Source organism: Dasypus novemcinctus, chromosome 5 (assembly GCF_030445035.2).
Source record: "Dasypus novemcinctus isolate mDasNov1 chromosome 5, mDasNov1.1.hap2, whole genome shotgun sequence".
Lineage (NCBI taxonomy): Eukaryota > Metazoa > Chordata > Mammalia > Cingulata > Dasypodidae > Dasypus > Dasypus novemcinctus.
In genome coordinates, this window is record NC_080677.1 from 143,787,126 (window position 1) to 143,814,821 (window position 27,696).

At 37.7% G+C, this 27,696-nt stretch overlaps 1 protein-coding gene across 1 annotated transcript; it reads left to right on the forward strand.

Annotated features, from left to right (window-relative positions):
• The first annotated feature begins 877 nt into the window (after nucleotides 1–877).
• GTPBP4 (GTP binding protein 4) lies at nucleotides 878–27,696 on the forward strand. The gene is made up of 17 exons (XM_058297651.2): nucleotides 878–1,021; nucleotides 4,209–4,379; nucleotides 8,984–9,087; nucleotides 9,168–9,304; nucleotides 10,433–10,533; nucleotides 11,914–12,006; nucleotides 13,614–13,805; nucleotides 13,915–13,980; nucleotides 16,270–16,359; nucleotides 17,286–17,396; nucleotides 18,951–19,028; nucleotides 19,454–19,505; nucleotides 20,042–20,142; nucleotides 22,232–22,429; nucleotides 23,716–23,781; nucleotides 26,345–26,488; nucleotides 27,277–27,696. Exons 1-17 carry the CDS (start codon nucleotides 974–976, stop codon nucleotides 27,427–27,429), a joined length of 1,905 nt encoding a protein of 634 aa, XP_058153634.1. The 5' UTR covers nucleotides 878–973; the 3' UTR covers nucleotides 27,430–27,696.

Consider the following 27,696-nt stretch of genomic DNA (forward strand, 5'->3'; position numbering starts at 1 on the left):
ATCTGGGAAACTAAGACAGGTGGCCAGAATGCAGGCTAATAGGACATTTCCAGTTCTTTTACTTTTGTTTACGTCACTTCATGAAAATGTATTCTGTTCTCCCAGTATGTGATTCTGCTTTGCCATTTGTTTTAATAAAACTTTATTGTTTTATTTAGGCTATTGAAAATAATTCCAAAAATACATTAAGGTGTAAATCAAATGTGCACGGTTGTTATTTGTATATTTTAAAGCACTACACATTTCCTTCCTCCTTCCCTCTCTCCCTCCCTTCATTCTTTTTTTAAATTCACCGTGACCCGATGAGCCTTAAATGTTTGGTGAAAGGCATCACACCAGACCGGAGCCTAGCTAGGTTCAGGTCCTTTTAAAGTTATAACCCAGTGCGGAGAGGGGCGGGGAGGGGGGCGGGACACGTCTTGGGGACACCCCCTTTCCGGGGGTGACTGGATCAAAGAGGCTCCCGAAACCTCTTCACTCAGGCCAGATCCTGGGATGGAGGGGGATAATAAACCCCACAAGTTGGCACAGAACGACCCCACCTAGGATCGTTACTTCTGTGAGCGGTGGCTTCTCACACCACACTGGATGCTGCCCCAGGCTGGTGGCCCCTCAGTCATCTTGAACATTCCTTTAAGTCGGGTGGGGATTTCATTTCCATGCGCCTCTTCTTCCGCTACTCTCCACTGATTGCCACCCTCGGATTTATCTCCCCAATGAGACGGCTAAGGAACCGCAACACAGCCTCCAACCCAGGTGGAGGCGCTGTGTAAAGCGAAGGGCATCCGTGTGGGGCGGAAGTCACACTTCACGTCGGGGACCGCACCCCAGCTGAACCTTCCGGAAGTGACGCAAGCTCCCCGCACGCGGTCGCCAGTCTGACGGCGGAAGTCCCGCCCCTTGCGGAGACGCCGTGGTTTTTATCGTGAAGCTTCTTCTTCGCTGTTCTGGTAGTGGGCTACCGGCCGCGAGCATGGCTCACTACAATTTCAAGAAGATTATGGTGGTCCCGTCCGCCAAGGTAAACAGCTTGTCACTTGTCATTGTGCTTCCTTCTTGCTCTAGAAGTTCCCTTTTTCGCTTTTCTCTTTGGCTGGTTCGCTTTTAGGGGAATCGGTGCTTGTGACACGTGCGCGAGCACCATAAGTGCTGTAGCCAGCCCTTTGGATTCCAGGCTCATATTTCTGTGTTTGCTCCTCACGAGCGCTTCCGGGTCCAGCCTGCTGTGCCCAGTGGTCCCTTGGGGGGCGTTGTCCTCTCCTTTGGGACGAGGGACCTGTCAGCGATCCGGGCTAGTTTGTTTCCTGCAGCTGCTCGCCCCGTGGACCTCTCTGTTTAGAGAGCAGCTCACCTTTTTCTCCCTGTTGTCATTTTCCACTTACTAGGCCAGATCTTCTTGAGAGTAGGGTTTGTGTTTTTTTTCCTTCTCTCAGGGACCTAGTTTTCTGGAACGGATTGTCATGAGTTGATTAGTGTGGGGTAGTGGTGTTTTAAATATCCGAGGTAGGATGTTCAAGCAGTAGTTGAATGATGTATTCGAAGCCCCGCAGCCAGAGTCGAGTCCTGCTTTCAAAACCTTTCTGGTTCTGACTTCAGCATACAGTTTTCCCTTCTCCACTCAGTTTTAGTTTGCTGCTCTCTTGGCTTAACACTTTTTAGTTTTTCAGTCATTCTCTTTCACTGTTGGATTTGGGAAACGCTTTTTTTTTTTCCCGGGCGTTAACAGATTAAAGATGGCAAAGATAAATTTGTATAATGTTAGTAGAATTAGCAAAAGTGAGTCCAAAAAGTGCTATTAAGACTTTTTTTATTTAAAAAACTTTATTGAAGAACATCATTCATACCTGAACATACATAAACAATAAGTGTATAGTAAAAGTTCTGAATTTACAAAACAAACATGCATTATCACCATACAGGGTCCCATACATCACCCCACCATTAATACCTTGCATGGTTGTTGAACAAACTATGAGAAAGCATCGTCAAAATATTGCTACTAACTGTAGCCAATATCTTACATTTGGTGTATTTTTCCCCAATCCACCTGATTATTGACACCTTGTATTAACATTATGTATCTGTTATAGTTCAAGAGAGAATGTTCTCATATTTGTAATGTTGACCACAGTCCCGTCTTCCACCACAGGATTCACTGTTTTATATAGTTCCATGTGTTGTACAATCCGTTCAAAGGTGTACACTTAGTGGCTCTCATTTTCATCACAGTTGTGCTGTCATCACCTCAGTCAATTTTAGAACTTTTTCATTACTTCAAAAGTAAAAATCCCATACCCCTTATAACCCTTTAAACCCTCCACTTATTGCCCCTTAGAATTGATATAGCTTCTTTGCCATCGCTGCAAAAATATTTTAATATTATTGTTAACTATCATCTATAAGTTACATCAGAAGCTTGTAATTTTCCTTTGTATCACCGTGTTCAAGTAAGACTTTTAAAAAGTAACATTTTTATGTAGTGAATGTTTAATTTGATTTATGATTACATAGATAGAAGCATTCATCATGAAACACTTGGTATGTACTTAGTACTGCAAATGAGGACAAATTCATGCTGATACTGTTAAACTCACTGTTTAGTGAATAGATGCGCTTCACTATTTTCCTTTTCAGATCTCAAACTATAGTGAGTTGAACTTGGAAAACTTTAAGAACTGATACTTTAGATTCATAGCAGAATTGTTACATTACTTTTCTCTTATCACATTTTATTTCTTTCTGATAATTTATAGCAAATCTCTTGCTAGATTGTTTTTGTGTGTTTGAAGATGATGTCTTGCATTTTTGAGCCTTATGTTTTCTTAGTGATTTCTCAGATTTGTCCAATGAGTTCTTTACTTCTTTTAAAATGCGTCATATGCACAAACTTATTGTCTGATAGGGAATAGAGCTCTTTCGATCATATGAGTTTTGTTCATATATTTGATTTATGTAGAGACAGACCTTTAAAATGTATTAGTAGAACAGCAACCATCGTCTTTGACATGAGTGAGACTTCTGTTTATAGAGAACAGATGAGTTTACTTATGTTTAAAAGATGGGTAATAGTATCTTCGGGTGACTGGAACTGAAAAATAGCAACAAGAAAATATGGGATAAAGTTCATTCTATAAGGTATTTAGTGAGTGCCTTGTGTACCAGATACTATGGCTAGAAAATGAATAAAATACAGTACCTATCTTTTTGGAAGTCATTTTCTAGAAGGGTAAGTAGAAGCACTTTGTTAAAATTGCTATAGTAAAGTAATATAAATCACTTTGGGAGAACAGAAAGTACAGCGAGTTAGTGGATGGGACAGTCAGGGAAATATTTTGAACTGCCACTTTAAAGAGTAATAGAATCTACCAGGTGGAGGGAAGTAGAGGCGATCTCATGCATAGGCACACAGGTGTGAAAGTCTATGTCCCTCATGTTTTTCAACAGGCTGTATTGTAATTGTTTACTTGTCTCTCTGTCCTTGGACCCTAAGTTCTTTGAGATAAGGGAGTATATATCTTGTTTATTGCTTTATCTTCAGCACCTGACTATCCTAGTCTTCCTTTATAGTAGATGACAGTATTGTTGAATATGAATGTGTTTAAGGAAAAAATCAAGTAGTATGATATGGTTAGATACGTGGGATTGAGGAAGTAAAAATAAAGAGGACGTATCACCATAGAGTCATTACTAAAGAAAAGTAGAACTTTTTGCACTAGGGAATGGATGGAAAAATTTTTATATCCTCAATTAGTCACCATATATACTCTTAGGACCAGAATCTGGAAAAATTATAAATAGTAGATTTTAGTTTTACCTATTATTTTATGTACTTTCAAAGTTAAATATATGTATTTTAAAATTGGAATTGTAGAATTGTTTCTTCTTCTTAATTTTCTAATTTATGCTTGAATTTTCTGACTACTTAATTTCAAAGATTCTTAGGTATTTGGAAGTTAAGGCAGCATCAAAAAAGTATGAGATAAAATTCATTTCAGCAGCTGTTTGGTAAGTGATTCTTAAAGGCCGGAAACTAAATATAAAGGTGAACAGATCTGTGTATAAAAAACTAAAGATTTAGTTAGAGGAAAGAGATATCTGTAGGTTAAAAGATACTATACTGGTGTTTGCCTTTAAGAAGGTTTCAAATAAGTGGATGAAAAGTAGGCTTTTTGGTATAACAGTGTCTTAATTACTTTCTTTAATTGCAGGACTTTATCGATCTGACATTATCAAAGACTCAACGGAAGACTCCAACAGTTATTCATAAACATTACCAAATTCATCGCATTAGACATTTTTACATGAGGAAAGTAAAATTTACCCAACAGAATTACCATGACAGACTCTCACAGATTTTAACAGATTTCCCCAAGTTGGATGTAAGTGATTTGGGGGAGTGGGAGTTATAACATATGGCAGTGTGTACTGTGACAAATATGGTTTTCTTTTTTTCTTTTTCTTTGTTTTTTTTAAGATTTATTTCTCTCCCCTTTGCCCTCCCTCCCCCCCATTGTCTGCTTTCTAGGTCCATTTGCCGTGTGTTCTTTTATGTCTGCTTGCATTCTTGTCAGCACCAGGAATCTATGTCTCTTTTTGTTGCATCATCTTGCTGCATCAGCTCTCTGTGTGTGCGGCGCCACTCCTGGGCAGGCTGCACTTTTTCACGCGGGGCCGCTCTCCTTGTGGTGTGCACTCCTTGTGTATGGGGCTCCCCTACGTGGGGGACACCCCTGCGTGGCACGGCACTCCTTGCGCACATCAGCACTATGCGTGGGCCAGCTCACCACACAGGTCAGGAGTCCCTGAGTTTGAACCCTGGACCTCCTCTATGGTAGGCCAACGCTCTTATCAGTTGAGCCAAATAAGTTTCCCCAAATATGGTTTTCTAAGCATGGTTTTGCAAATCCTACAGATAACCCTTGTTTAACTAGTTTAGTCTACTCATTTGACAGAAAGAGGGAAACAAGATGATTGACTAGACAAGGTTACTCAGTAAGTTAGTGGCAAAGCTGGAAACAGAATCCAGGTGTTGTTGTTGTTTTTTATTTCTTGGTGTTCTTCCTCATACCCCAACCAAATCCTATCTAAGAGGAACCAAGACTATCATTTCAGGTTTCTTTGTAGCCTACAGGCTTGCAGGGAACAATCCAAGCTATTTGAAAACTGTAGATTTTAAATTCAGAACCTCAGCATTCTCTGTCAGCCATGTCTGGGCTTCATCTCCTCTTCCCTCTTTAATTTCCTACAGGCTCAGCTTGGGTCAGCTGCCTAGGGTCCACCACTGTTTGTGATTTGTTGTTCCTTGTTAGCAGATGATGGTAGGTTCCACACTGACCATTTTATTTTCCTCACTGGCAAGAAGAGGTTGCATGGGGAGCTTCTGTGTAAAACTAAAAAGAGAACTCTTAACTCTGCCCATGTTGCAGTTTACCCATTTACTTAGTTATAGAAAAGAAAAGCAGGAACTACTTGGTATAGTCTATTAAGGTCTTAAAAAGTTTATAAAAGATTCCTGTGTTCTGATCATGTGGTTGTAAGATTATTTGTGATTGTGAAGATTGTGGGGATCAGCAATGAGGTGTTAAAACCTAAATTTGCCATTGTTCCAAAATAGTCTCTGAAGGTAGGCAGTGGGAAAAAAATTAGTTTATGTTTCAAAAATGTTTGAATCATTAATGGCTTGTTTTTTAAAAATGCAGAAGTGTTTAAAATCAAAAGTAAGAATTCTTACTAGAGAAAAAGCACTCAATCTTTCTTTAGGGCATGACACAGGTTGCTCAATAGATGCTTATTGAATGTGTGAATAATTTCTTGGGAAAGGGCAGGAACTAAGAAATTACCTGGGGAAACAGATTTGGCTCACAGTGGGAGGTCCAGGGTTCAAACCAAGGGCCTCCTGACCCATGTGGTGAGCTGGCCCACACACAGTGCTGATGTGCACAAGGAGTGCCGTGCCACACAGGGGTGTTTCCCTCGTAGGGGAGCCCCACGCACAAGTAGTGCACCCCATAAAGAGAGCCGCCCCATGTGAAAAAAGCACAGCCTGCCCAGGAGTGGTGCCGCACACACGGAGAGCTGACGCAGCAAGATGATGCAACAAAAAAGAGACGAAGTTTCCCAGTGCCACTGAGAATAATACAAGTGAACACAGAAGAAAACACAGCAAATGGACACAGACAGCAGGCAAGTGGGGGGGGGAAGGGGAGAGAAATAAATAAATCTTAAAAAAAAAAAGTTACCTGGGGATGAGAAAAGGGGTGAGACAGACATTAATATAAATAATGGGAAAGCAGCTGTGGCTTAATAGTTGCGCTCCCTGTCTACCATAGGGGAGGCCCAGGGTTCGCGTCCCAGGGCCTCCTTGTGAAGGCAGGCTTGCCTGCATGCTGCAGAGCACTGCCTGGCCTGCAAGCGCCACAGAGAACCAACTCAGCAAGGTCACGCAACATAAAAGGGAGACAAGCAAAAAAAAACCACAGAAGAGCACGCAGCAAATGGACACAGAGAGGAGATAGCAAGCAAGCCGCAAGGGGGGAGGGGAAATTAAATCAATACAGACACAGAAGAACGCACAGCGAATGGACACAGAGCAGGTAGCACGCAAAAAGCCACTGGGGGGGGCGGTTAAAAAAATGTGCTTCAGGCAGTATGTGGGAAACACATCAAATTAAAAGGACAAGGAGAGAAAGCCATTAAAATATATATAAATAATGGTTTGGTATTAGAAAACACCTGATTTTAGCAAAAAGAACATATTTTGATTTAATTAGAACCAGAGTTTAGTGATTCTTTATAAGAAGTTTTATTTTTTTCATTCTTGGCTTTGTGTTTTATACATTAGAGGCAGGAGAAATCAAGTTTATGAACATTTATTTTATTTTTTTTTTAATTATAGAGAGAGTTATCTGAGAGCAATATCTAAGTGGCATTTAGATCCAGTTAGTCATTTAACAGTCGTTATGTGGCTGTTTCAGTTCTAGGCACTAGGAATACAGTGAATGCAAGTCCCTGTCCCCTTTCTGGTGGGGGGAAACAGATAGTTTGAAAAAAAATTGAGCTATCAAAAGGAGTAGGGCATGCCAGCTCAGTGGTTTTTTATTTCTTTGATAGAGTAACATTGGAGCATACCTGAAGGAAGTGAGGTAGTGAGCCTTGTGGATATCTGGAGAAAGAGCACTATAGGCAAAGAAACAGCAAACCCTGGAATCAAAAGTGGAATGTCTTCGAGGAACAGAGATCAGTGAGGCTGGCGTAGAGTAGATGAGAGGGAGAGTACTAGCAGACGGGATCAGAGAAGTAACAGGGTAGGGATGCACAAGTTGAGCAGCTTCAAATTTTATTTCTAAGGAAGCCAGTGGAGGGTTTTGAGCATAGGAGTAACATGGCATGCTTTGACTTATATTTTATAAGAGTGACTGGTTGCATTGTTTTGAGGAGGATGTAAAAGGATAAGAGACAATGAAAAGTTTAATCCAGTAATCTTGGTGAGAGATGAGATGTAGTGACTGTGGTAGTGGTGAAGTTGTTGATAAGTGGTTGGCTTCAGGATATCATTTGAAGTTAGAGCCGACAGGATTTGCTAATCCAATAGATGTGGGTAATGAGAGAAAGAAGAATGACTTCAGTGGATCTTAGCACCTTATACAATGGAGTTGCCATTTACCAAGATAAAAGAGACTGAAGGAGGATCAGGTTTGAGAAGGAGGAAGAGAAATCAAGAGCTTGGTTTGTACATATTAATTGCAAGATGAGTATAAGACATCCAAGTAGATAGGCCGCATAATTTGAAGTTCAAGAGAAAGATCTGGCCTGGAGATAAAAATGTAGGTGGCGTTTAAAGTTTCTGTGAAGTGGAAGCGGACTTGGCCCAGTGGTTAGGGCATCCGTCTACCACATGAGAAGTCCGCGGCTCAAACCCCGGGCCTCCTTGACCCGTGTGCAACTGGCCCACTCACAGTGCTAATGCACGCAAGGAGTGCCCTGCCACGCAGGGGTGTCCCCTGCATAGGGGAGGCCCACGTGCAAGGAGTGTGCCCCCTAAAAAGAGCTGCCCAGCGTGAAAGAAAGCGCAGCCTGCCCAAGAATGGCCCCGCACACACGGAGAGCTGACACAACAAGATGACACAATGAAAAGAAACAGAGATTCCCGTGCTGCTGACAATAACAGAAGCGGACAAAGAAGAAGATGCAGCAAATAGACAAAGAGAACAGACAACCGGGGTGTGGGGGGGGGAGAAATTTTTTTAAAATATCTTAAAAAATAAATAAATAAAGAACCAGACAGATTTGGATCTTGGAAGCCAATTATATAAAGGCCTCAGGAAGAATGGTGTGACCAACCATTCAGTGCTGCTAAGTCTGGTAAGGTAAAGAATGGGAATTGGGAAGGTCATTGGAGATCTTGATGAGCTGTTTGATGGAGCAGTAGAGATGAAATTCTGACTGGAGTGGATTCAAGACAGTGGGAGGACAGGTACAGTATAGATGCTTATTCATGGAGTTAGCAAGAAGTGGGGAGCAAAAATATGAGGAGGTAGTTGGAAGGATTGTGGGTTCAAGTGGGAAATAACAGCATGTTTGTAGGCTGATGGGAATAATTGGTAGAGATGTAAGAATTAAAAATGGAAAAGTGAGGGGAGAAAGTTTGGAGCTAAATTCTTGAGTGGGGGCAGATATAGTACATCAGTGGAGAATTGGCCTTGACTGGAACCTCAGACAGCTCCTCCATAAAGAAGGGGGAGTATTTGGGCGAAGGTGCAGGTAGGTGGGTAGATACAGCACTTCCTTGCTGATGACTTGTATTTTCTCAGTGAAATAAATAAATGGCAGTTAGCCAAGAGAGTGAGAATTGAGAAGATGCCAGAGAGATTTGAGGAAAGCAAAAAGTGTGATATATTTCTGTAGGGAATTATTCTTCAAGTCTTACTTACAGGGATAAAGAACTGAACCAAAATGACCGTTCTTTTTTTTCTTACCCCAACAGGATATCCATCCTTTTTATGCTGATTTGATGAATATTCTCTATGACAAGGATCATTATAAGTTGGCTCTAGGACAAATAAATATTGCCAAAAATTTAGTGGACAAGTAAGACATTTTCTTAATATAGTATCTTTTGATCTATTTTGAAAAGTGAAAAATCTCATGTATTTTTTAATTTTTTTAAGTGTTGCTAAAGATTATGTGCGGCTTATGAAATATGGAGATTCTCTCTACCGCTGCAAACAGCTGAAACGGGCTGCCCTTGGGCGAATGTGTACTATTATCAAGAGACAGAAACAGAGTTTGGAATATTTGGAACAAGGTATTTATTATACATAGGCAAAAAATAGGTTTTAGTGTCTTCTGTTAAGGCACTTGGTCCATGTGAAAACTTATTCTTGAAGTGTTTGTTTGCTCTTTTTTTTTTTTTTTTAAAGATTTATTTTTATTTATTTAATTCCCCTCCCCTCCCCCGGTTGTCAGTTTTCTGTGTCTTTTTGCCGCATCTTATTTCTTCGCTTCTGTTGTTGTAGCGGCATGGGAAGTGTGGGCGGCGCCATTCCTCAGCAGGCCGCACTTTCTTTCGCGCTGGGCGGCTTCTTTCGCACTGGGTGGCTCTCCTTACGGGTGCACTCCTTGCGCGTGGGGCTCCCCTTCTCGGGGGACACCCCTGTGTGGCACAGCACTCCTTGCGCGCATCAGCACTGTGCATGGGCCAGCTCCACACGGGTCAAGGAGGCCTGAGATTTGAACCGCGGGCCTCCCATGTGGTAGACGGACGCCCTAACCACTGGGCCAAAGTCCGTTTCCCATGTTTGCTCTTGTTATTTGTTGCATGTTCTATTTTAGGGATGACTGTGTCAAATTATTTTTCCCAGTTTTCTTATTCTAATAGGCATTTTTTTTTTTTGAGGAGGGGTTAGTATTTACAATGTTTACAAATTAAAAGCACTATTAAATTTTTTTTCATATTTGATAGGTAAGACATAGACATTATAAATCACATGAAAATACATAAAAATAAGTTAACTCATAGTTCCACCTATTGATGATATTTTCTTTTTCAAAAAAAAGTGCTTTTCTTTGAAAAAAATTAGATAGCATCCAAACTAATGAAACTGATTTTTCAGTTTTTTACCTGGTTTTTTAATTTCTAGGATAGTTTTCTGAATGTAGCAGGATTTTATTGAAACAATTATTTGCCATCTTAAACGCACGTGTTTTTCTACTATAAATTATTTTAATTCAAATTTGGTTAGTTTCCCTCATCTTGCAAATAATTTTTGATGAAATTATTTTCTTCATCACTTAATAATGTTGTAGTGAGATTAATATTACCATAGTCCTGGAGTGTAACTGAGTTGAAAAGAAAATTTGAAGCAAATCTTAAACTCTGAGTCCCTTAATTTTTTTTAGAAAATTTAACATGTTATATTTAAACTTTTCATAGTGCGTCAGCATTTATCCCGTTTGCCAACCATTGATCCAAATACGAGAACTCTACTTTTGTGTGGGTACCCAAATGTTGGAAAATCCAGCTTCATCAACAAGGTTGGTCTGGTTTTGATTATTAAGGTGATGATGTGATTATTTCTGGTGAAAGTGATATTGTATTCTGGGTGCATGGAATTTAGTTTGACTTTTGTAATGTTCTTGGTGGTCTAGTCATTTAATTCTAGTCTGCAGTATTCAACTCCTGAAAAATACCTGATTTTCTCTTAAGGTGGATTAACTCTTTGTCTGAATCTAAGTGTACATTGCAATTATAGAAACCCTTCTGTTGTTGTACATGTCAAACAAATTTTTAAGAAATGTGAGGTAAATATATTTTTATTTTAAAAAAATAGACTTTTTCAAAGGATGTGTTATTGCACCATATTTTGGGAATGATAGTGCCAGAGGAGTTATTTATTTTAAATATTATGCTTATTGAAATGCATTTTTCCCACTCTCTAAAGGTATTTCTTTGTTGATACATCATGTTGGTTGCTATATTGACTTTCACATAAACTATTTGATTCACTGTATTGGTCAGTCTTTACTTGAGTGAGTTTATTAGGATTCACTGGTACTATTTAAGTAATTTAGTGTTTTAGTACTTCAGAACAATTTAGCAGCACTTGAGAGACCTGAAAGGAATAGATACTGCGTTTAATTTTATACAACCAGCAACAGCTCAGCCTCATCCTCCCATACCCCAACCCCCTACCCCACAAAATGTTAAATATGTTATGGCTTACTTTGGCCAATAACACTTTTGATTTTAGGTAGATATATAAGTTTTTACTTTATCCAAAAGTTGCTGTGACATGGTGACAAGCTAACGGTCTGCAGTAACCTATCTGACATTTTCAAATAGTTTTTAAGCATAGTGTGAATAATTTTTAAGCATAATAGGGTAGAGCTGTGTGGTCTATATGCTAACCATGCACCACCTGTGGCTTTTAAAATTTTTAATAATGGAAATTAAAATAAAAAATTCAGTTTCTTAGTTACACTAACCACATTTCAGGAAATCAGTAACAGCATGTGACTAGTGGCTGCCATATTGGATGGTGTACTTATAGAACATTTCTGTTATCATAGAAAATTCTTTCAGACGTTGCCTAGTGCCAGGGACAAGAGCTGGGAAAATTAGGGGAGAATTCTTGGGCTTCAGTTAAAGGATGAATGTCCTCCAGATACTGGGCCCTCCTTAGCCTTCCTGATGCTCTTCCTCTATGGTTTAGGCAATATGAGGGAAGTGGAGTTAGTCTGTTTGTAAGCATGGTAACTTGTCCTGAACGTTTAATCATTTGAGGCCTATTTTGTTTATTTTTCTACTAAAAGAAATTAGTCTTAATTGTAGATGCCATGTTTATATTGTTTAAAAGGAAACAGAAGGTATAAAATTCCTTATGATTATTGAAATTTTGATTGTTTTATTTTAAGGTGACAAGAGCAGATGTGGATGTTCAGCCTTATGCCTTTACGACCAAATCTTTGTTTGTTGGGCACATGGATTACAAGTATCTACGTTGGCAGGTAAGAGTTCTTACCTTTAGAGCTAGAACAGATGTTTTAGTGTTTTTTTTTAGTGGATATGATTTTGATTTTTGTTTTGTCTTTGTTTGGTTTTGGTGTTTTTGAGGTACTGGGGCCTGAACCTGGGCCCTCATATGTGGGAAGCTGGCCCTCAGCCACTGAGCCACATCTGCTTTCCTGATTTTGATGATTTTTAAAGAACTATACTATCTGTGCATTTAATAATGCACTTAGTATAGAGTCAACTGTGTCTCCTCAAGAGAGAATTGTGGGGAGATGGGGAAAATAGATTCTCTGGAGTCACCAAGAACTTGAAATGGCCCTATCACCAGTAAAGAAAATGCATTTGAGTCTTTTTTTTTTTTTAAGATTTATTTTTCATTTATTTCTCTCCCCTTCCCCTCCAACTCTCCCAGTTGTCTGCTCTCTGTATCCATTCGCTGTTGTGTTCTTCTGTGTCCACCTGCATTCTTGTCAGCGGCACCCGGAATCTGTGTCTGTTTTGTTGCGTCATCTTGCTGTGCCAGCTCTCTATGCAGCGCCATTCCTGGGCAGGCTGCACTTCTTTTGCACTGGGCGGCTCTCCTTACAGGGGCACTCCTTGTGCGTGGGGCTCCCCTACGCAGGGAACAACCCTGCATGGCACAGCACTCCTTCCACACGTCAGCAGTGCGTGTGGGCCAGCTCATCTACGGATCAGGAGGCCCTGGGTTTGAACCTTGGACCTCCCATGTGGTAGGTGGACACCCTATCCATTGGGTCAAATCCTCTTCTCTCATTTGAGTTTTGGAGTTACATAAGTGTAGTTAATTTTTCTTTGGTAACGGTCAAGGGAAACAGCCAGCTAACAGTATGGATTTTTGTATTATGTTAACTGTGATGTCCCTTTTACTGAAATTAAGTGCTCTTTGTCATCTTTTCTAATTCTCTCATTAAAAATGACCTGTACTGTTTTAAAATTTGAAGTGGTCTGTTTTCCACAGTACAAGTTAATACTGTAAATTATGAAGTAATTTTTTTTTTCAAAGATTTATTTTTTATTTCTCTCCCCTTCCTCTCTCCCTCCGTTGTCTGCTCTCTGTTTACATTTCCTGTGTGTGTTCTTCTGTGTCTGCTTGGATTCTTGTCAGCGACACTGGTAGGCGGACGCTCTATCCGTTGAGCCAAATCCGCTTCCCTTCTCTATGTCTCTTGTTGCGTCATCTTGCTGCGCCAGCTCTCAGTATCGGCTGGCACTCCTGCGCAGGGTGGCTTTCCCGCGCTCGGCAGCATTCCCATGCAGCAGGGCACTCCTGTACAGGCGGCATTCCAGCGTGGGCTGGCATTCTTCGTGGGCCGGCTCTTCATGTGGGCCACCTTGCCCTCACCAGGAGGCCCTGGACATCAAACCTGGACCTCCTATATGGTAGACAGGAGCCCACTTGGTTGAGCTTCATCTGTTTCCCACTTTTACACCTTCGTTTATTTTACCAGGGTAAGTTTGGAAGATCTATTAATATGTTATTATTTTGGCAGGTTTAGTTTGGGAATGTGAATTATTTACTGGATATATTGGAAAAAAAGTTTATAAATAAGTATTCTTTGGAATAATGAAATCTGATTTTTAGGTTGTAGATACTCCAGGAATTTTGGATCACCCTTTGGAAGACAGGAACACCATTGAAATGCAGGCCATCACAGCGCTGGCCCACCTTCGTGCTGCCGTTCTGTATGTAATGGATTTGTCTGAGCAGTGTGGCCATGGATTGAAGGAACAGCTCGAACTCTTTCAAAATATTAGACCTCTTTTTATCAATAAGGTATGATAACTAATATATTAACAACTACTGTTAATTAACTTTTAAATTAATATTTTTATGTACAACCTAGTATGATGTTATTAACTGCATTATTTTTGTTCCTTGCTAGCCTCTTATTGTTGTAGCAAACAAATGTGACGTGAAGAGAGTAGCTGAACTTTCTGAAGATGATCAGGTAAATCACCTTAATATTTTTGTAACAATTTGAATGTTTCTTACCTACTAATTCAGAATTTCATTCTCTCTTGATCAGATTTTAGAAGGAATTTTAGCAATACTGTTCTGTTTTTTTATTTTACAGCTGTGGGAATAGGCTCAGTGATTTAGTGATAGGACCATCATAAACATCCTAGGTAATGGCAGACTAACTGCAGCACAGGATTCCTGATTCCTACTCTATTTTTGGAACTCTGAAAAAAGTCCATGTGTCAGTGGATCAATACATTTAACCTTTGGCAAATAATTTACATACGTACAAAAGGTCTCTTCTAAAATTGATGATGTAAAGAAAGTACCTTAAGATATGCTTTATTTCAGGCCTTAGGAAATCTTACATACAAGAACAACATTTTCCAAAAAATATTTCTAGTTAGAAAGGATGTTCATAGATATAATTTAAAAGACGTTAAATAAGTTTGGGAAAGGACTAATTAGACAAAGGAAAATGAACTTCTTTAAGCTCTTGTAATATAGGACTTTTCAGAGCATTGAATATGTAATGTTTACTGTAAATTTCCAAGGGGAAGATAACATTTTATACATCATGTTTCAAACTGATTTGACCCTATAACCCTTTTAAAGAGGAATTCAGGATAAGTGCTTTGAGAAGCAGTGCACTAGAATTGTGGTTCTCAAAATGTGGTTCCTGGGCCAGCAACATCAGTATCACTTGCACTTATAATTTGTTAGAAATGCAAATTCTTGAGTCCCAACTCAGACTTACAACATCAGAAAATCAGGGAGTAGGGCCCAGCAGTCTGTGGCTTCACAGTCCCTCCAGATGTTTCTGATATTTACTAAAGTTTTGAGTACTGCTGCACTAGAATAAGCAGTTATACCTGGTCATATCTCTCGGCATATACTTCAACTGATACAAGTTAAAATATAAGGTCTTGATCTCTCTGTTTTATTTGGAAATGTAATATTTGGTCAGAAGTAGGCTTCTTGAAATAGCAATACTGTTTTCCTTTAAAGAGCTACAGTGTATTCTAACCAATTGTATAAATACTGGCCTCAGAAAATTAACTTGTCTTAAAAAAAACCCATATCTCTAGTAAGTTGTTTCAGTTTTTCAATCTAAAAAGAATTGGAGAGCAGAGAAGAGGGGGAAATAGGTAGCATCAGGAAGGTGTTAAAAAACAAATGTAGGGACGCGGACTTGGCCCAGTGGATAGGGCATCCGTCTACCACATGGGAGGTCTGTGGTTCAAACCCCGGGCCTCCCTGACTCATGTGGAGCTGGCCCATGCGCGGTGCTGATGCACGCAAGGAGGGCCATGCCATGCAGGGGTGTCCCCGTGTAGGGGAGCCCCACGTGCAAGGAGTGCACCCTGTAAGGAGAACCACCGAGTGCAAAAGAAAGTGCAGCTTGCCCAGGAATGGTGCCACACACACATGGAGAGCTGACATAACAAGATGATGCAACAAAAAGAAACACAGATTCCCAGGCTGCTGACAACAGAAGCAGACAAAGAACAGGCAGCAAATAGACACAGAGAACAGACAACTAGGGGAGGGGGGAAGGGGAGAGAAATAAATAAATCTTAAAAAAAAACAAAACAGAGCAAATATAGTGGGGGGTGGATGTAGCTTAGTGGTTGAGCACCTGCTTTCCATGTATGAGGTACTGGGTTTAGTCCTGATACTTCCTTAAAAAAAAATGAAGTTCCTTCTCTTAGAATCTTAGTAAATTAATTAGAATTATAAACATTTTTATGTTTCCTAAAGAATTCTCTATAGGCTGTGGAATTCAATTTTAAAACAGGTAACATTAAATACTTTCTAAAAAATAGATATCTTGGTTTTGCATAAAAGTTTCTTTTTGGAAGTTGAGGTCTTATAGAAAGTTTCACAGAGCCAAGGATTTCACTTGCTTTAGTCTGGTTTGATCCAGTAATTTCTATTTTCTTAATCATTGAAGAATATAGGAGAAAAATAAGTAAGTGTTGGTTTTTGGTTGTTTTGGTTTTTTTCTTGATATCTGCTCATTGTATGTCTTCTTTAGGAGGCACTGGGAACTGAACCCGGAACCTTCCATGTGGGAGGTGGGCACTCAATTGCTTGAGCCACGTTTACTCCCCAAGTAACTGTTTTTAGGAGATTTCTGTTCTTCGAAAGAGTTTTTTAAAAAACACAGGTGTTTTAGGAACTATTAGGATTTGTAATATCCATTTGCGAAACAGTAAGATTTGTTCCACAGAGAATTGGAAATTAATAATGCACTATACATTTTTTGTCTTCCCAGAAAATATTTATAGATTTGCAGGCTGAAGGATTTCCTGTAATAGAAACCAGCACCCTGACAGAGGAAGGGGTTATTAAAGTTAAAACAGAGGTTAGTACTTTCGTAAAATCAGACATCAGTCTTTTATTTTAAAGTCTTTCTCTAGTTTTAGAGAAAAGTAGTTTTTCTGCTAGGCTTTATTAATACTCTGAGCACTCATAGTAGGTAGATAGTTAGGAATATTGCCTTAGTTAATAAGATGGGATCTTAAGTCCTACCCCATACTCCCAATTAATGATTTGAAGAAATGCTTTACAATTCCAACCATAGGTGATTTTAACTTAAAATATCTGCCGTGTCTCCTGACCTCATATTTCCATAGCAGCTATTGCAAAAAGTGCTTTTATGGCACCAGTTTAGAAGTAGATGGCAAAAAATAGTATGAAAAGCAGGACTACCTTGGGAGATATAGTTTTATGTCAGATTTCACATGCTGCTTTTTTATTTTTTTTGCTTTATTATGTTATTTTTGCATGAAGCAGAAAGAAAAGACAACTTTGATATTCTTGATTTTACTCAGATTAGTTTCAACTTAGAATTCACGAAGTAAAATATTAAATAAAGGTATGGTTACTTTTTAAATTCCTTTTAAGAAGGACAGCTCAAGGGCTCCAAGAGTCTTGGTAGAGGATCTCTAATGATGGGAGAAGGTGCAGAATGGGATATGGGAGATGTTAAATTTGGCCAAGGGACTCTAAGGTTGGCATTCAGCCCAAAAATAGAAAAAGAAGCTTCTTGCTCCTTGCACAAGTGCAGTATGCTACACACTTTAACCTTGAGGAGGTACCTTGACAATTTAGCTACCATGTGTTGTTGTTAAAGGAAAATGCATAGTAAATTGCAAAAATGCAGACATACAAACAACTTTTTAGAACATGATTTGTTTAGTGAGGGAGTCTCATTCTTCAATCTTCCCTAGAAGCTATTGTACTATGTCTTTGTGACTTTGTATCTTTTTTTTTTTAATACTTTGTTAGGCTTGTGATAGGCTTTTGGCTCATCGAGTTGAAACCAAAATGAAAGGAAATAAAGTGAATGAAGTGCTCAACAGATTGCATTTAGCTGTACCAAACAAAAGAGATGATAAGGTGAGACTGAATGCTTTTTTTGAGAGCTTCTGAAATAAGATTATTTTCCTGATAAATTATGATAAACAGTCAGGCTACTGATAAAAAGTGAGTAGATACTGCCTTCATACCTTTTTCCGGGAATTTTAGGCCAAATTATATGCACATACGTAAAGGAATTTCATAAGTGGTCTTGAGTTTCTCATTCATAATAAAAGTTATGTATGTATGTGGTAAAGAAGTGAAAACTAGGTAAGAGTATAAAGAAAGCAGAAACTCACTTCTTACTCTCCCAGGCCATTACTGTTAACTTTTTGTTTATCCTTCCAGAAATTTTTGTGGTATATAAACATACTTAGAAAAATATTTTTAAACACAAACAGAAATGTCTTCCGTTCTCTTACACTTTGTATTTTATCGTTAAGAATTTATCATGTACATGTTTCTATATTAGTAACATGAAGCTCTAACGCAATCATTTCCATTTGTAAGTATATATGTATTAAAATTACACAGTCCCCTGTGATATTTAACTTAATCCTAATTTCTTGTAATTACAAACAGTGCTAGAGTGCCCATCTTTAGCCATCTGTCTTATGTTTTATAACAAATATATCTATAGAGTAAATTTCAAGGATTGGAATAGAGGGTTCATAAGATATATGCATTGAAAATGTTACTGTCCTTCAAAAATGCCTTTCTAATTTAATTACTCCACTAACAATTTGAGAATCTATTTTCTTTACTTCTACATTGCATGTTAATTTTGGTCAATCTAGTGGTTTAAGATGGTTTTATTGCTATGATGTTTCTTTAATGATTTGTGCAGATGAGCACTTTGTATGTGCTTGTTGACCTTTTGTTTCTTTAGGTTTTTTATCTTTACTTGATTTATAATTTGTATGTTAAAGAAATCAGACCCTTGTCATATATACTGTAAATTTTTTTTCCTGTCACTTGATCTTTTGATTTTTGGTATTTTTTATTTGTTATCTCAACAAAATGACACATAGTAGGTTGCTGGATATTTGTTACATATAGAAAGGTCTACCATCCATTCTAAGAATTAAAAAAAAAAAATGTAGCCTTGTTTTTCATGGTTTAATTCTTTTTTTAAAATCTTACTCTATTTTGAATAGAAGTCTTTCCTCTGCCCTTGAATTTGTTATGAGAGGTGGACGATACTAATCAGCTTTGTTTTCAAATGGTTTGCCCATTATATCTAATTTTTCCTTTGAATTCTCATATATACATGGGTTTATGTCCAAATTTCTCTATTCCATTGCTCTGCTGTTATTTTTTTGTATCACTTTTCTTTTTCAAAATACTTTTAGATCATCTTGATGTTTATTTTTTTTAAATAAACTTTTGAATCTGCTGTGAAAACTTCCTCACCTTCTTGCCCAAATTGCCCTGCAACCCACTCCTCTCCCCACAGAATAATATATTGTTATTTTAATTGGTCTGTGTATATTTGTTTCTTTGGAAGACAGAGAGTTTGCTTCTAGTTTTGAAAAAAAATTTTTTTTCAGTTGCAGGGGTTTCAAATAAATAATTCTAATCATGTCTTCTTAGGAAAGGCCTCCTTTCATCCCAGAAGGAGTAGTGGCTCGTAAGAAAAAAATGGAAATTGAGGAACCAAAAAAGAGACGAGTAGGTTACTTTAAATAAATTCTCAACCTCGTTCATTTATGGAGAGGGGCATCACTGTAGGCTATAAGCGCCACTGGTAAATGAGAATTATAACCATTAAACACACTCTGAGAGCCCCTAAATGCCTGGCTCTCTTAGGCCCTGGGAACATAGCATTTAAAAACCCAACAAGTTGGAATTCCTGTGCAGCTTATATTTTAGTTGATGGGAGATGGCAGTGGATAGTATACTTGAGTAATTACATAGAATGTCAGATGGTTAAACAAAAGAAAACAGCTTTCTTATCAGACATAGGAATTGAACCTGCCACAGTTGGAATGGATTGGATCTTAGATAGGTTATTTCATAGTGACAAGAAGTGTACATAGCATTTCTGAACCTGAAAGGCATAATAAAGCCAATTATAATTTTGTGTTTTGTTGCAGGAACGAGATATTGAGCTGGAAATGGGAGATGACTATATTTTAGATCTTCAGAGTAAGTGCTATACAAAGTACAGTGTGATATTTTAAAATAACAATTGCAAATAAAGTATTTCAGAAAAGTAAAATGTCTTTAATAAGTAAAAGTCTTACAGCATATTTGTTCATTTTTAATGTATTAAAGTAAAGTTGCATGATGATAGGGCTTCCTGAGATTTCTTTCCAGATAGTTTTCTGTAGTTTTAAGATGAGGAAATAATGTTTGTAGCTTTCACAGCTTTGAAAGGTTGAAACAAGTTGAAATTGTTAATCTGTCCTTCATGCCTTTTGCTTTCCTTTAGGTATATCTTATTTTTAAAATTTTTTTACTATTTGGCCATTTGGCCCTGAGGGTCTGATATACCTTGGAAAATGTTTGGAGTAATTCTTTTTTTAAGCATGTTTTTTCCTTATGTAGTGTTGAATATAAATACATTCTTATCTTTACAGAGTGATATGATTTCACATTAAGTTATAACTCATTTTAGGCACATAATAGTTGAAGATATTCATAACTACTATAAAGTTAACCTTTTAAAATTTAATCTTCAGAGTACTGGAATTTAATGAATTCATCTGAAAAATATGATAAGATACCAGAGATCTGGGAAGGCCATAATATAGCTGATTATATTGATCCTGATGTCATGAAGGTCAGTGTCACCTTATATCAAGTGGGTTTTTTTTTCCATTTTTAAATGTAATCACTAGAATATATTAGTACAGCTTTGGCTCTCCTATATTTGTCCCCTTTATTCTTCTATACCTACCCTGAAACCTCCCAATCCTTGATCACTCTGCCTCCTCTCCTCTGAGTGTTTCTGGAGAAAAATCACACAGTTAGGCTGGGGACATTATAAATAAATTTTTCACTCTCAGCCCCGCCTTTGCCGTTCTTACTTGCTCTGCTTCTGCCATTTGTAGTAGTGCAGACTTGCTTGCTTCTTCTCAAACGACCTATTCATACTCCTCAGTAGGTGACCTTACCTTATGAAGAAGATTGAGTCTTTGAGTGTGAACAACCTCATTTTTCTACATATTTCCACACTGATCCTTCTGAGAAGAGGTTTACCTTCTCTGCAGGGCTCATTCCTCTGCTTGTTCTCATGATTTTTTGGCTCTGTCATCTCTAAAATTTCTTCCACTTGTGATATCTTTCTCCTGTTTCCATCCCTTCTTCTCTTGTTGATTTTTCTTAATCTATAAATACCCAACTTATTAAAAACCAAAAACTATCTTTTAATGCTACCTTTCTTTAGTTTCTATCCTGTCTTTCCTCGATCAAGCTTTTTGAAAAAATCCTTTGTATTTCCTATTTTTCTACTCTTCAGTTCCCAAATTCCCTCCTTAATTTATATTTTCAGTCTCATTATCTCTGATTTCTAAAGCAAATACCATGAATGGATTGGCCTAAACAATGGAATGTATTGGCTCATGATTTTGAGGCTAGGAGAAGTCCAAAATCAAAATGTTATCAAGGCAATGCTTTCACCCAAAAGACTGGTGTTCTGGGGCTGGCTGCAATTGTCCTTGGTCCTTGACTTTTCTGTCCTGTGCTGGCTTCTCCCTTCTCTTCCAGGTTCTGTTGACTTTCAGCCTCAGGCTGTTCCCTGTGGCTCTTGTTCTCACCCTCTCTGTAAGGCCTCAGTTATTAGATCACGGCCCAGCCTGAGTCAGTTAGACCACACCCTAACTGAAGTAACCTCATCGAAAGGTAAATAGGTTTATAAGGGCTCACACCCACGGGATTGGATTACATTTTAAGAACATGTGTTTCTGGGGTACATAACTCCAAGCCACCGTAGAATGCTTCATACCCTTCATTTCAAATTCATTTCTGTTCCAGACATTTATCTGGATGATAGTGTGATTGTTTATTTAGGTACCCAAGGAATAAACCTTAATGTTAAGCTTCCTCTGCTGTTTATCTTTTCCTATTTATTCCACTTCTGAAATAGTTTTTGTTCTCTCTTTGCTAGTTTTCAGCTTCACTACTTCTGCCATGTTGTTCTTCCTGCTTTTAGTCTTTTCCCTGTTTTATTCCATCACCTGCATTTATGAAACACGAAAACTCAATTGTGCCTGTTTGACTCATCTTTTACTGTTTCTTTAGCATGGATACAGGTCCACTCATGATTTGTCCTGTCTTATTTACTTTTCCAGCCTTAGTCACTCTACATTTTTCACATAAATAATACTATGAACATAAGTGTATGGTCATATCTGATTGTGTTGGACTTTGGTCTGAGATTTATCAGTTTATGAAATATATACATTTTTTAAAAAATTGTATTAACTATACAGCAAGTGAGATTATGTTTCAGAAAGACATTATGTTAGAATGGATAAATGCGATGTTGTAGTATAAGACTAGCTCAGGTTGATTTTTTAAAAAATTCTTTTAAGAATCTGAGGTTATTTCTTATGCTTTCTGGGACGTGTGGGGATAAGAATGTGATGTCTGGGTGTTTTTTAAATAGAAAAGAAATAAGAGAAGTGGCATAGAACAATTAGCTGTGTAGTGTCAGTTTAATATTTGGGTAGTCTTTGTTTTTGCCACAGAATCCATTTCCTCTGAAATTCAGCTCTGGCACGTTAGCTTTGTCTCTGGACTTGGTCCGTTGTGTTCCTTGTGTCCTCAGAGGTTTAGGGGAAATGTAGTTCCCATATAATCGTTGCTACATTTATTTCTTTATGAGGTTTTTTAAATTAATTTTGCTTAATTTGACTTTATTGTTAAAGAAATTGGAAGAGTTAGAAAAGGAAGAAGAACTAAGAACAGCTGCTGGTGAGTATGACAGTGAATCTGAAAGTGAAGATGAGGAAATGATGGAAATCCGACAGTTGGCAAAGCAAATTAGAGAAAAAAAGAAACTGAAAATTCTGCAGTCTAAAGAAAAGAATACACAGGGACCCAGAATGCCTCGAACTGCTAAAAAGGCAAGTTTTGTGTCTTTTCAAAAAGGCATGATCTCTTTGTTAGCATATTTTGAATTTCTGAGTAATCATTGCTAAATGAAACTTTTCAACCCATATGTGACCATAAGATTTTATATCTTATTTTGTTGGTATTATGTTGACTTGCAATATTGATTTTTTATCTTCTAAATTCTGACTTCTTTCTTGGTACTTTCAAGCTTCAGGGTCAGCACTATTGGATTCAGTCACTTTGCAGTTGTGTAATAATTAAGATTGTAATTTGTGAATTGTAGAAGTTTAAAGTCATCAGTTACTGTTAACATTTCCTTATTCTTTGATTTCTGTATTCATCAGGACTATTATCTTTTACAAGTTACAGAAATTTAACCCAGTCTAATTTAAACCCAAAAGGCAACTTACTGATGGAGGTAACTGATGAGGATGGATGAATCACACCTTAGACACAAATGGATTAAATGATGTCAGGATTTTTTCCATTGCTTAGCTCTCTTTCTTTGTTAGAGCATCTTCTCTCCAATTCTGTACTCTTGTCAGGGGTAGCAGGTAGGGAGTCTGTATTTGGTCAGGCTTAGGTCATATGGCTATCTGGGTCCTGTGACAGCAAACCTGAACCACATGGGAAAGGCAGTAAGAGGGGAGCAGTTCCACCCCACCACTACCACCCAAAAAAAGGGACAATGACGCTGGGCAGTAAAAACGCAATGGAAAAGGAAAGGAATTACCCTGAAATTCTAGAAACCTCTCGGTGGATATTCATATATTTGAAAATACTGGTTTCATATGACAGCAAATGACTGATATTGACCAACTTTGGACATTTTTTATTCTCTTAGTGGTACTTAATACATATTTGAGAGGATTCCATGCCTCTCCTAGTTTCTGACAGTGGCAGAGTATTCTTGACCTTCCTTGGCTTGTGACAGCACAAATCCAGTCTCTGCCTCTGTTTGTCCTTGAGGACATTGCTTAACCTCTCACTTTAGTGATCTCTTCCATACAGTGTAGACAATAACCGTTTAATCCCCGCAGTTGTTGGGAAGAACAGAAAGACAAATATCATCTGTTGTGTCTCACACATAGCAAATGCAGAGTAAGTGTTAGTTATGTGTTTTAACAGGTCACATTGAGGTGTCTAAAAATTCAAAAGTGAGCTCGCATAAAAAACATAATTACTTTAAGAAGTGTAATAGAGATCATTGTAAAAGATGTATTTCCCCTTGAAATTTTTTTATTACAACATTCCATCAAACTAATTTTGCTTAAAACAATGTTTTTTCCCTTTTCAGGTTCAGCGGAAAGTTTTGGAAAATGAGATGCGTAGTCTTGGTGTTGACATGGATGATAAAGACAATGTAAGTGTGTCAGGATGGTTTTAGGTATTTAAACAGTTGGTTGCAATTTTGTTACAAAAAAGCCAGGGTTTTGGAAATCTGGGAATAAAAATTGATTTTAAAAATACAGAAGAAAAGAAATTAGAACGTTCAGTATTTCTGTTGAGATTTATTGGCATGGAATTTTGATGTGCAGTGACTCACTGGATGCATAGCTCATTAAATAAGATTAATTGCTTACATATGTTAGTTACATTGTTCTAGTCAGTATTTCAGTGAATGTTTCAGGATGTTTGTATAAGCATGTTTGAGGAGTCTATGCTGCTGATGGAGAAAGGATGTTTTCACAACTTAGTTTGGTTATGATTCATAATTTCTAGACATTTTTAGGGAGACCTTGTGTGCTCTCAAGTGCTTAATTAACAAAATCATTCCTGAGGAGTATGGAAAGTTTCACATCCTTTAGTTGAATATTCCATTTTCATTAACATTTTCTGTCCTGTGAAGTGACCTCAATGTTTTTTGTTGTTGTTTTTTTAACTTTTATTGGTTTTATTTTTTTATATACACACACGTTATCTTCTATTCCATGTTAATAGAAAACTTGGAGAACACTAAAATGCAAAAGAAAAAAGTCACAAAAATAACTCTAGGTTGAAATGTGGTAGATACCTTTTTAGTCATTTTTCTATGCACAGGATTTTTTTTCTGTTTCTTTCTTTTTTCTTTTTGAGCAATCAGGGCCAGGTATTAAACCCAGGATCTCGTATGTGGGAAGCTAGCACTCATCCACTGAGCTACATCGGCTCCTCTGAGTTGGTTTTTTTCGTTTGTTTTGCTTGTTGTTTTGTTTTTGTTTTTTTCTAGGAGGCACCCGGAACCGGACCCAGGACCTCCCATGTGGAAGCAGGCCCTCACCTGCTTGAGCCATATTCACTCCCCCCATTTCCTTTTTTAAAATTTTATATATTTGTGGTCATACTCTGCACATTATAAGCATTTTTAAGTTAGTATAAATTTCTCACATTTTTAATTGAGTAAAAACTATATGGTTTCTTAATTTTGAGCCTTTGGGTTTGCAGTTAAAAGAAAACCAATATTTGCTGTCTCCTCAAAGATACTAAGTTAGGGGCTTATAAGAAACATAAAATTTCTTTTTTAGTTGACATCAGGGAAGTATAAATTGGAATCGAATGTCAAAGAGAACAAAATAGATAAATTTTGTTGTACACAGTTTCTTTACTTGAACCATGACTTTGATTTTAAGCTTTCTCAACTAGAGTCTTTCCTTAGTGCTTTAATTAATTTCAAATCAATTATCAAACAAACATGAAGCATTACTTAAACACAGTGACTTAAGCTCTAAATAGTTTATTGGAAGAACCTAGAAGTCTTTCCAACCCCATCATTTCTATGGAACCCAAAGATTAGAAACTTCTCAGGATCAATTAGAGTTCTCTTTTTTTTTCTGATGTTTTGAATTATGCCAGTATATATTTATTTTGGTTAAAAGAAATTTTTTTTCCTATTCCAGATTATTTTTTAAGACCAGATTCCTAGAAGTAGAATTACCATATTCAGAGGATAATTGGGGGGAAAAAGATAATTGTATTAAAAGTCCATTCCAAAAGGGTTAGATTAAGATTAATTTGGATTTTAATCAGCAACATATTGAATACCTATTTGCTTGCGTAGAGTGTTATTTTAAAGTACATACATGGCTTCTGAATTTTCATTGTTAAGTGTTGTGCTTAATCCCTGCTTACTGTTTGAGGCAGTTTTATTATCCCTAGTTTATATTTCAGGATTAGCAAAATTAAGGGATTTGTTTATAAAGTTCTACAACCAACACTAGTCAGAGCTATGACCTCACCTAGGTCTGACTACAGAAGCTGTCCTCTTATTTACTTTTCTTATGTGCCATTTCTTTGCTGAGTATCAAGGTTGAATTTTTTGTCTGATGGTTATGACTTTGTGTTCACATAGCCCTCAAAGTGGAGATGTGAGAGAGAAGTAAAAGTAAGTCTTCATGTCTGAAATATAAATTGTGATGCTGGGAGCAGATGTGGTTCAAAGGTTGAGCACCTGCTTCCTATATACAAGGGCCTGGGTTCCATCCCCAGAATCTCCAGAAAACACACAAACAAGCAAATAAACAAAAAAAACAACTCAGGAGCCAGTGTAGCTCAGTGGTTGAGTGCCAGCTTCCCACATAGGAGGGCCCAAGTTCAATCATTGGCCCTGGTACCTGAAAAAATAAATAATTTTTTAAAAAATTGTGATGCTGATCTAAAGGTTTAGGTTGTAAGGGAACAATTTTGAAATAAAGCAGGTCTCTAAATTTTTAAAAATAGAATTAAAATCAACCTTTGTATCATCAAGGAGCTTGTGTTAACTAAGAACATTTGCCCAATAATTAGTCAGAATTTGCATATTTTAAAAATCCTTAGTTTATTTGATAATGTTTTTTAAAACTCCTCACTGCTCTTCTGCTTGTTGAAGTAACTTTATTTTTATCACTAAACCTAGAAGCAAGTCTGAAGTCTTGAAGCACTAAAGTTTACTTTACTTTCATGATATTCAGGCCCATTATGCAGTCCAGGCAAGAAGATCTCGGAGTGCCACTAGGAAAAGAAAACGGGAAGACTCAGTTCCACCCTCTTCTGTAGCTCGGAGTCGTAGTTGCTCTCGAACTCCACGTGATGTTTCTGGTCTTCGGGATGTCAAGGTTAGTGTCTTTAAAGTGTAATATAATAATAATTTATTACCTCATTTTTTTTTACATGAGGGATTCAGAGCAAACACCAGTAGTTGTCATTTGAAGAAAGTAGGAACTTACAGGCAAAGGGTTAACAGGCACACTGCCTCCCCCATACCCTGCCACCCTGTGAAGACATGTGTTTGGGCCAGGGTACAGTGGCTCCATGGACCATTGCCCAACTGGTGGGCCATTCCCTAATACTTTACTATTTTGAGGGTGGGAGGGTGGTGGGATGTATCCAGAAGCATGGCCTTATGAAATAGATGAATAAATATGACTGAACACCAAGTGGTCCAAGCTTAGGCCCCAGACATTTAATGAAGTATTAGGATGTGGTACTGCCCAGCATCTTGAGACCCTGGGCCCTCAGTTCCAAGTAGCTTGTCAGGGAACCAACTCAGGGTAAGCTATTTGGAGATGTTTTCCCCCCAAGTTGGAAGCTTTGGGTATATACAGTTTCTTTTGCTGTAACTTCTTTTCATTAAAAAAACAAAAAACAAAAACAAAGGTAGTTTTTCAGCATTGAGCTATAGGAGAAAATCTACATGTAAACTGGCAAGCAGTTTTGTTTTTTTTTTAATATTGAGTTCCTGTAGATATTGTGGTGAATTTGAGGGAAAACAGCAATGGGTCTCTTCATGGAACTTAGCAGAGTAAGGACGTTAAGACAGACTATTAACCAAGTGATTATTATTATTATATGCAATGGAAATTTATTTTTCAGTAATGTATTTTATGTTGTTTTTACTTTATAGATGGTGAAGAAAACCAAGACTATGATGAAGAATGCTCAAAAGAAGATGAATCGCTTGGGCAGGAAAGGGGAGGCAGATAGACATGTGTTTGATATGAAGCCCAAACACTTACTCTCTGGAAAGAGGAAAGCTGGTAAAAAAGATAGAAGATAAAAGTTGTTTTGAATAGAAATTGACTGAACTGATTTTTTTGTTCTTTGGTTTTTGGTTTTTCTTGCCTTGATTTGAGTAGTTTCATAAAGTTAGAGTAATGATCTATAAACTGAAAAAAGCAATGAAAATAAGTAAGAAACTTGCTGCTTTTATGAGTGCATTGGAACCCAGGGCTTCAAATGCTCTCTTAAATTATTTTCTGTTCCTTTGTACAATGTATCATTGTAAAACTATTCAATATCCAAAATAAACTTCCCTGAGAAAGTA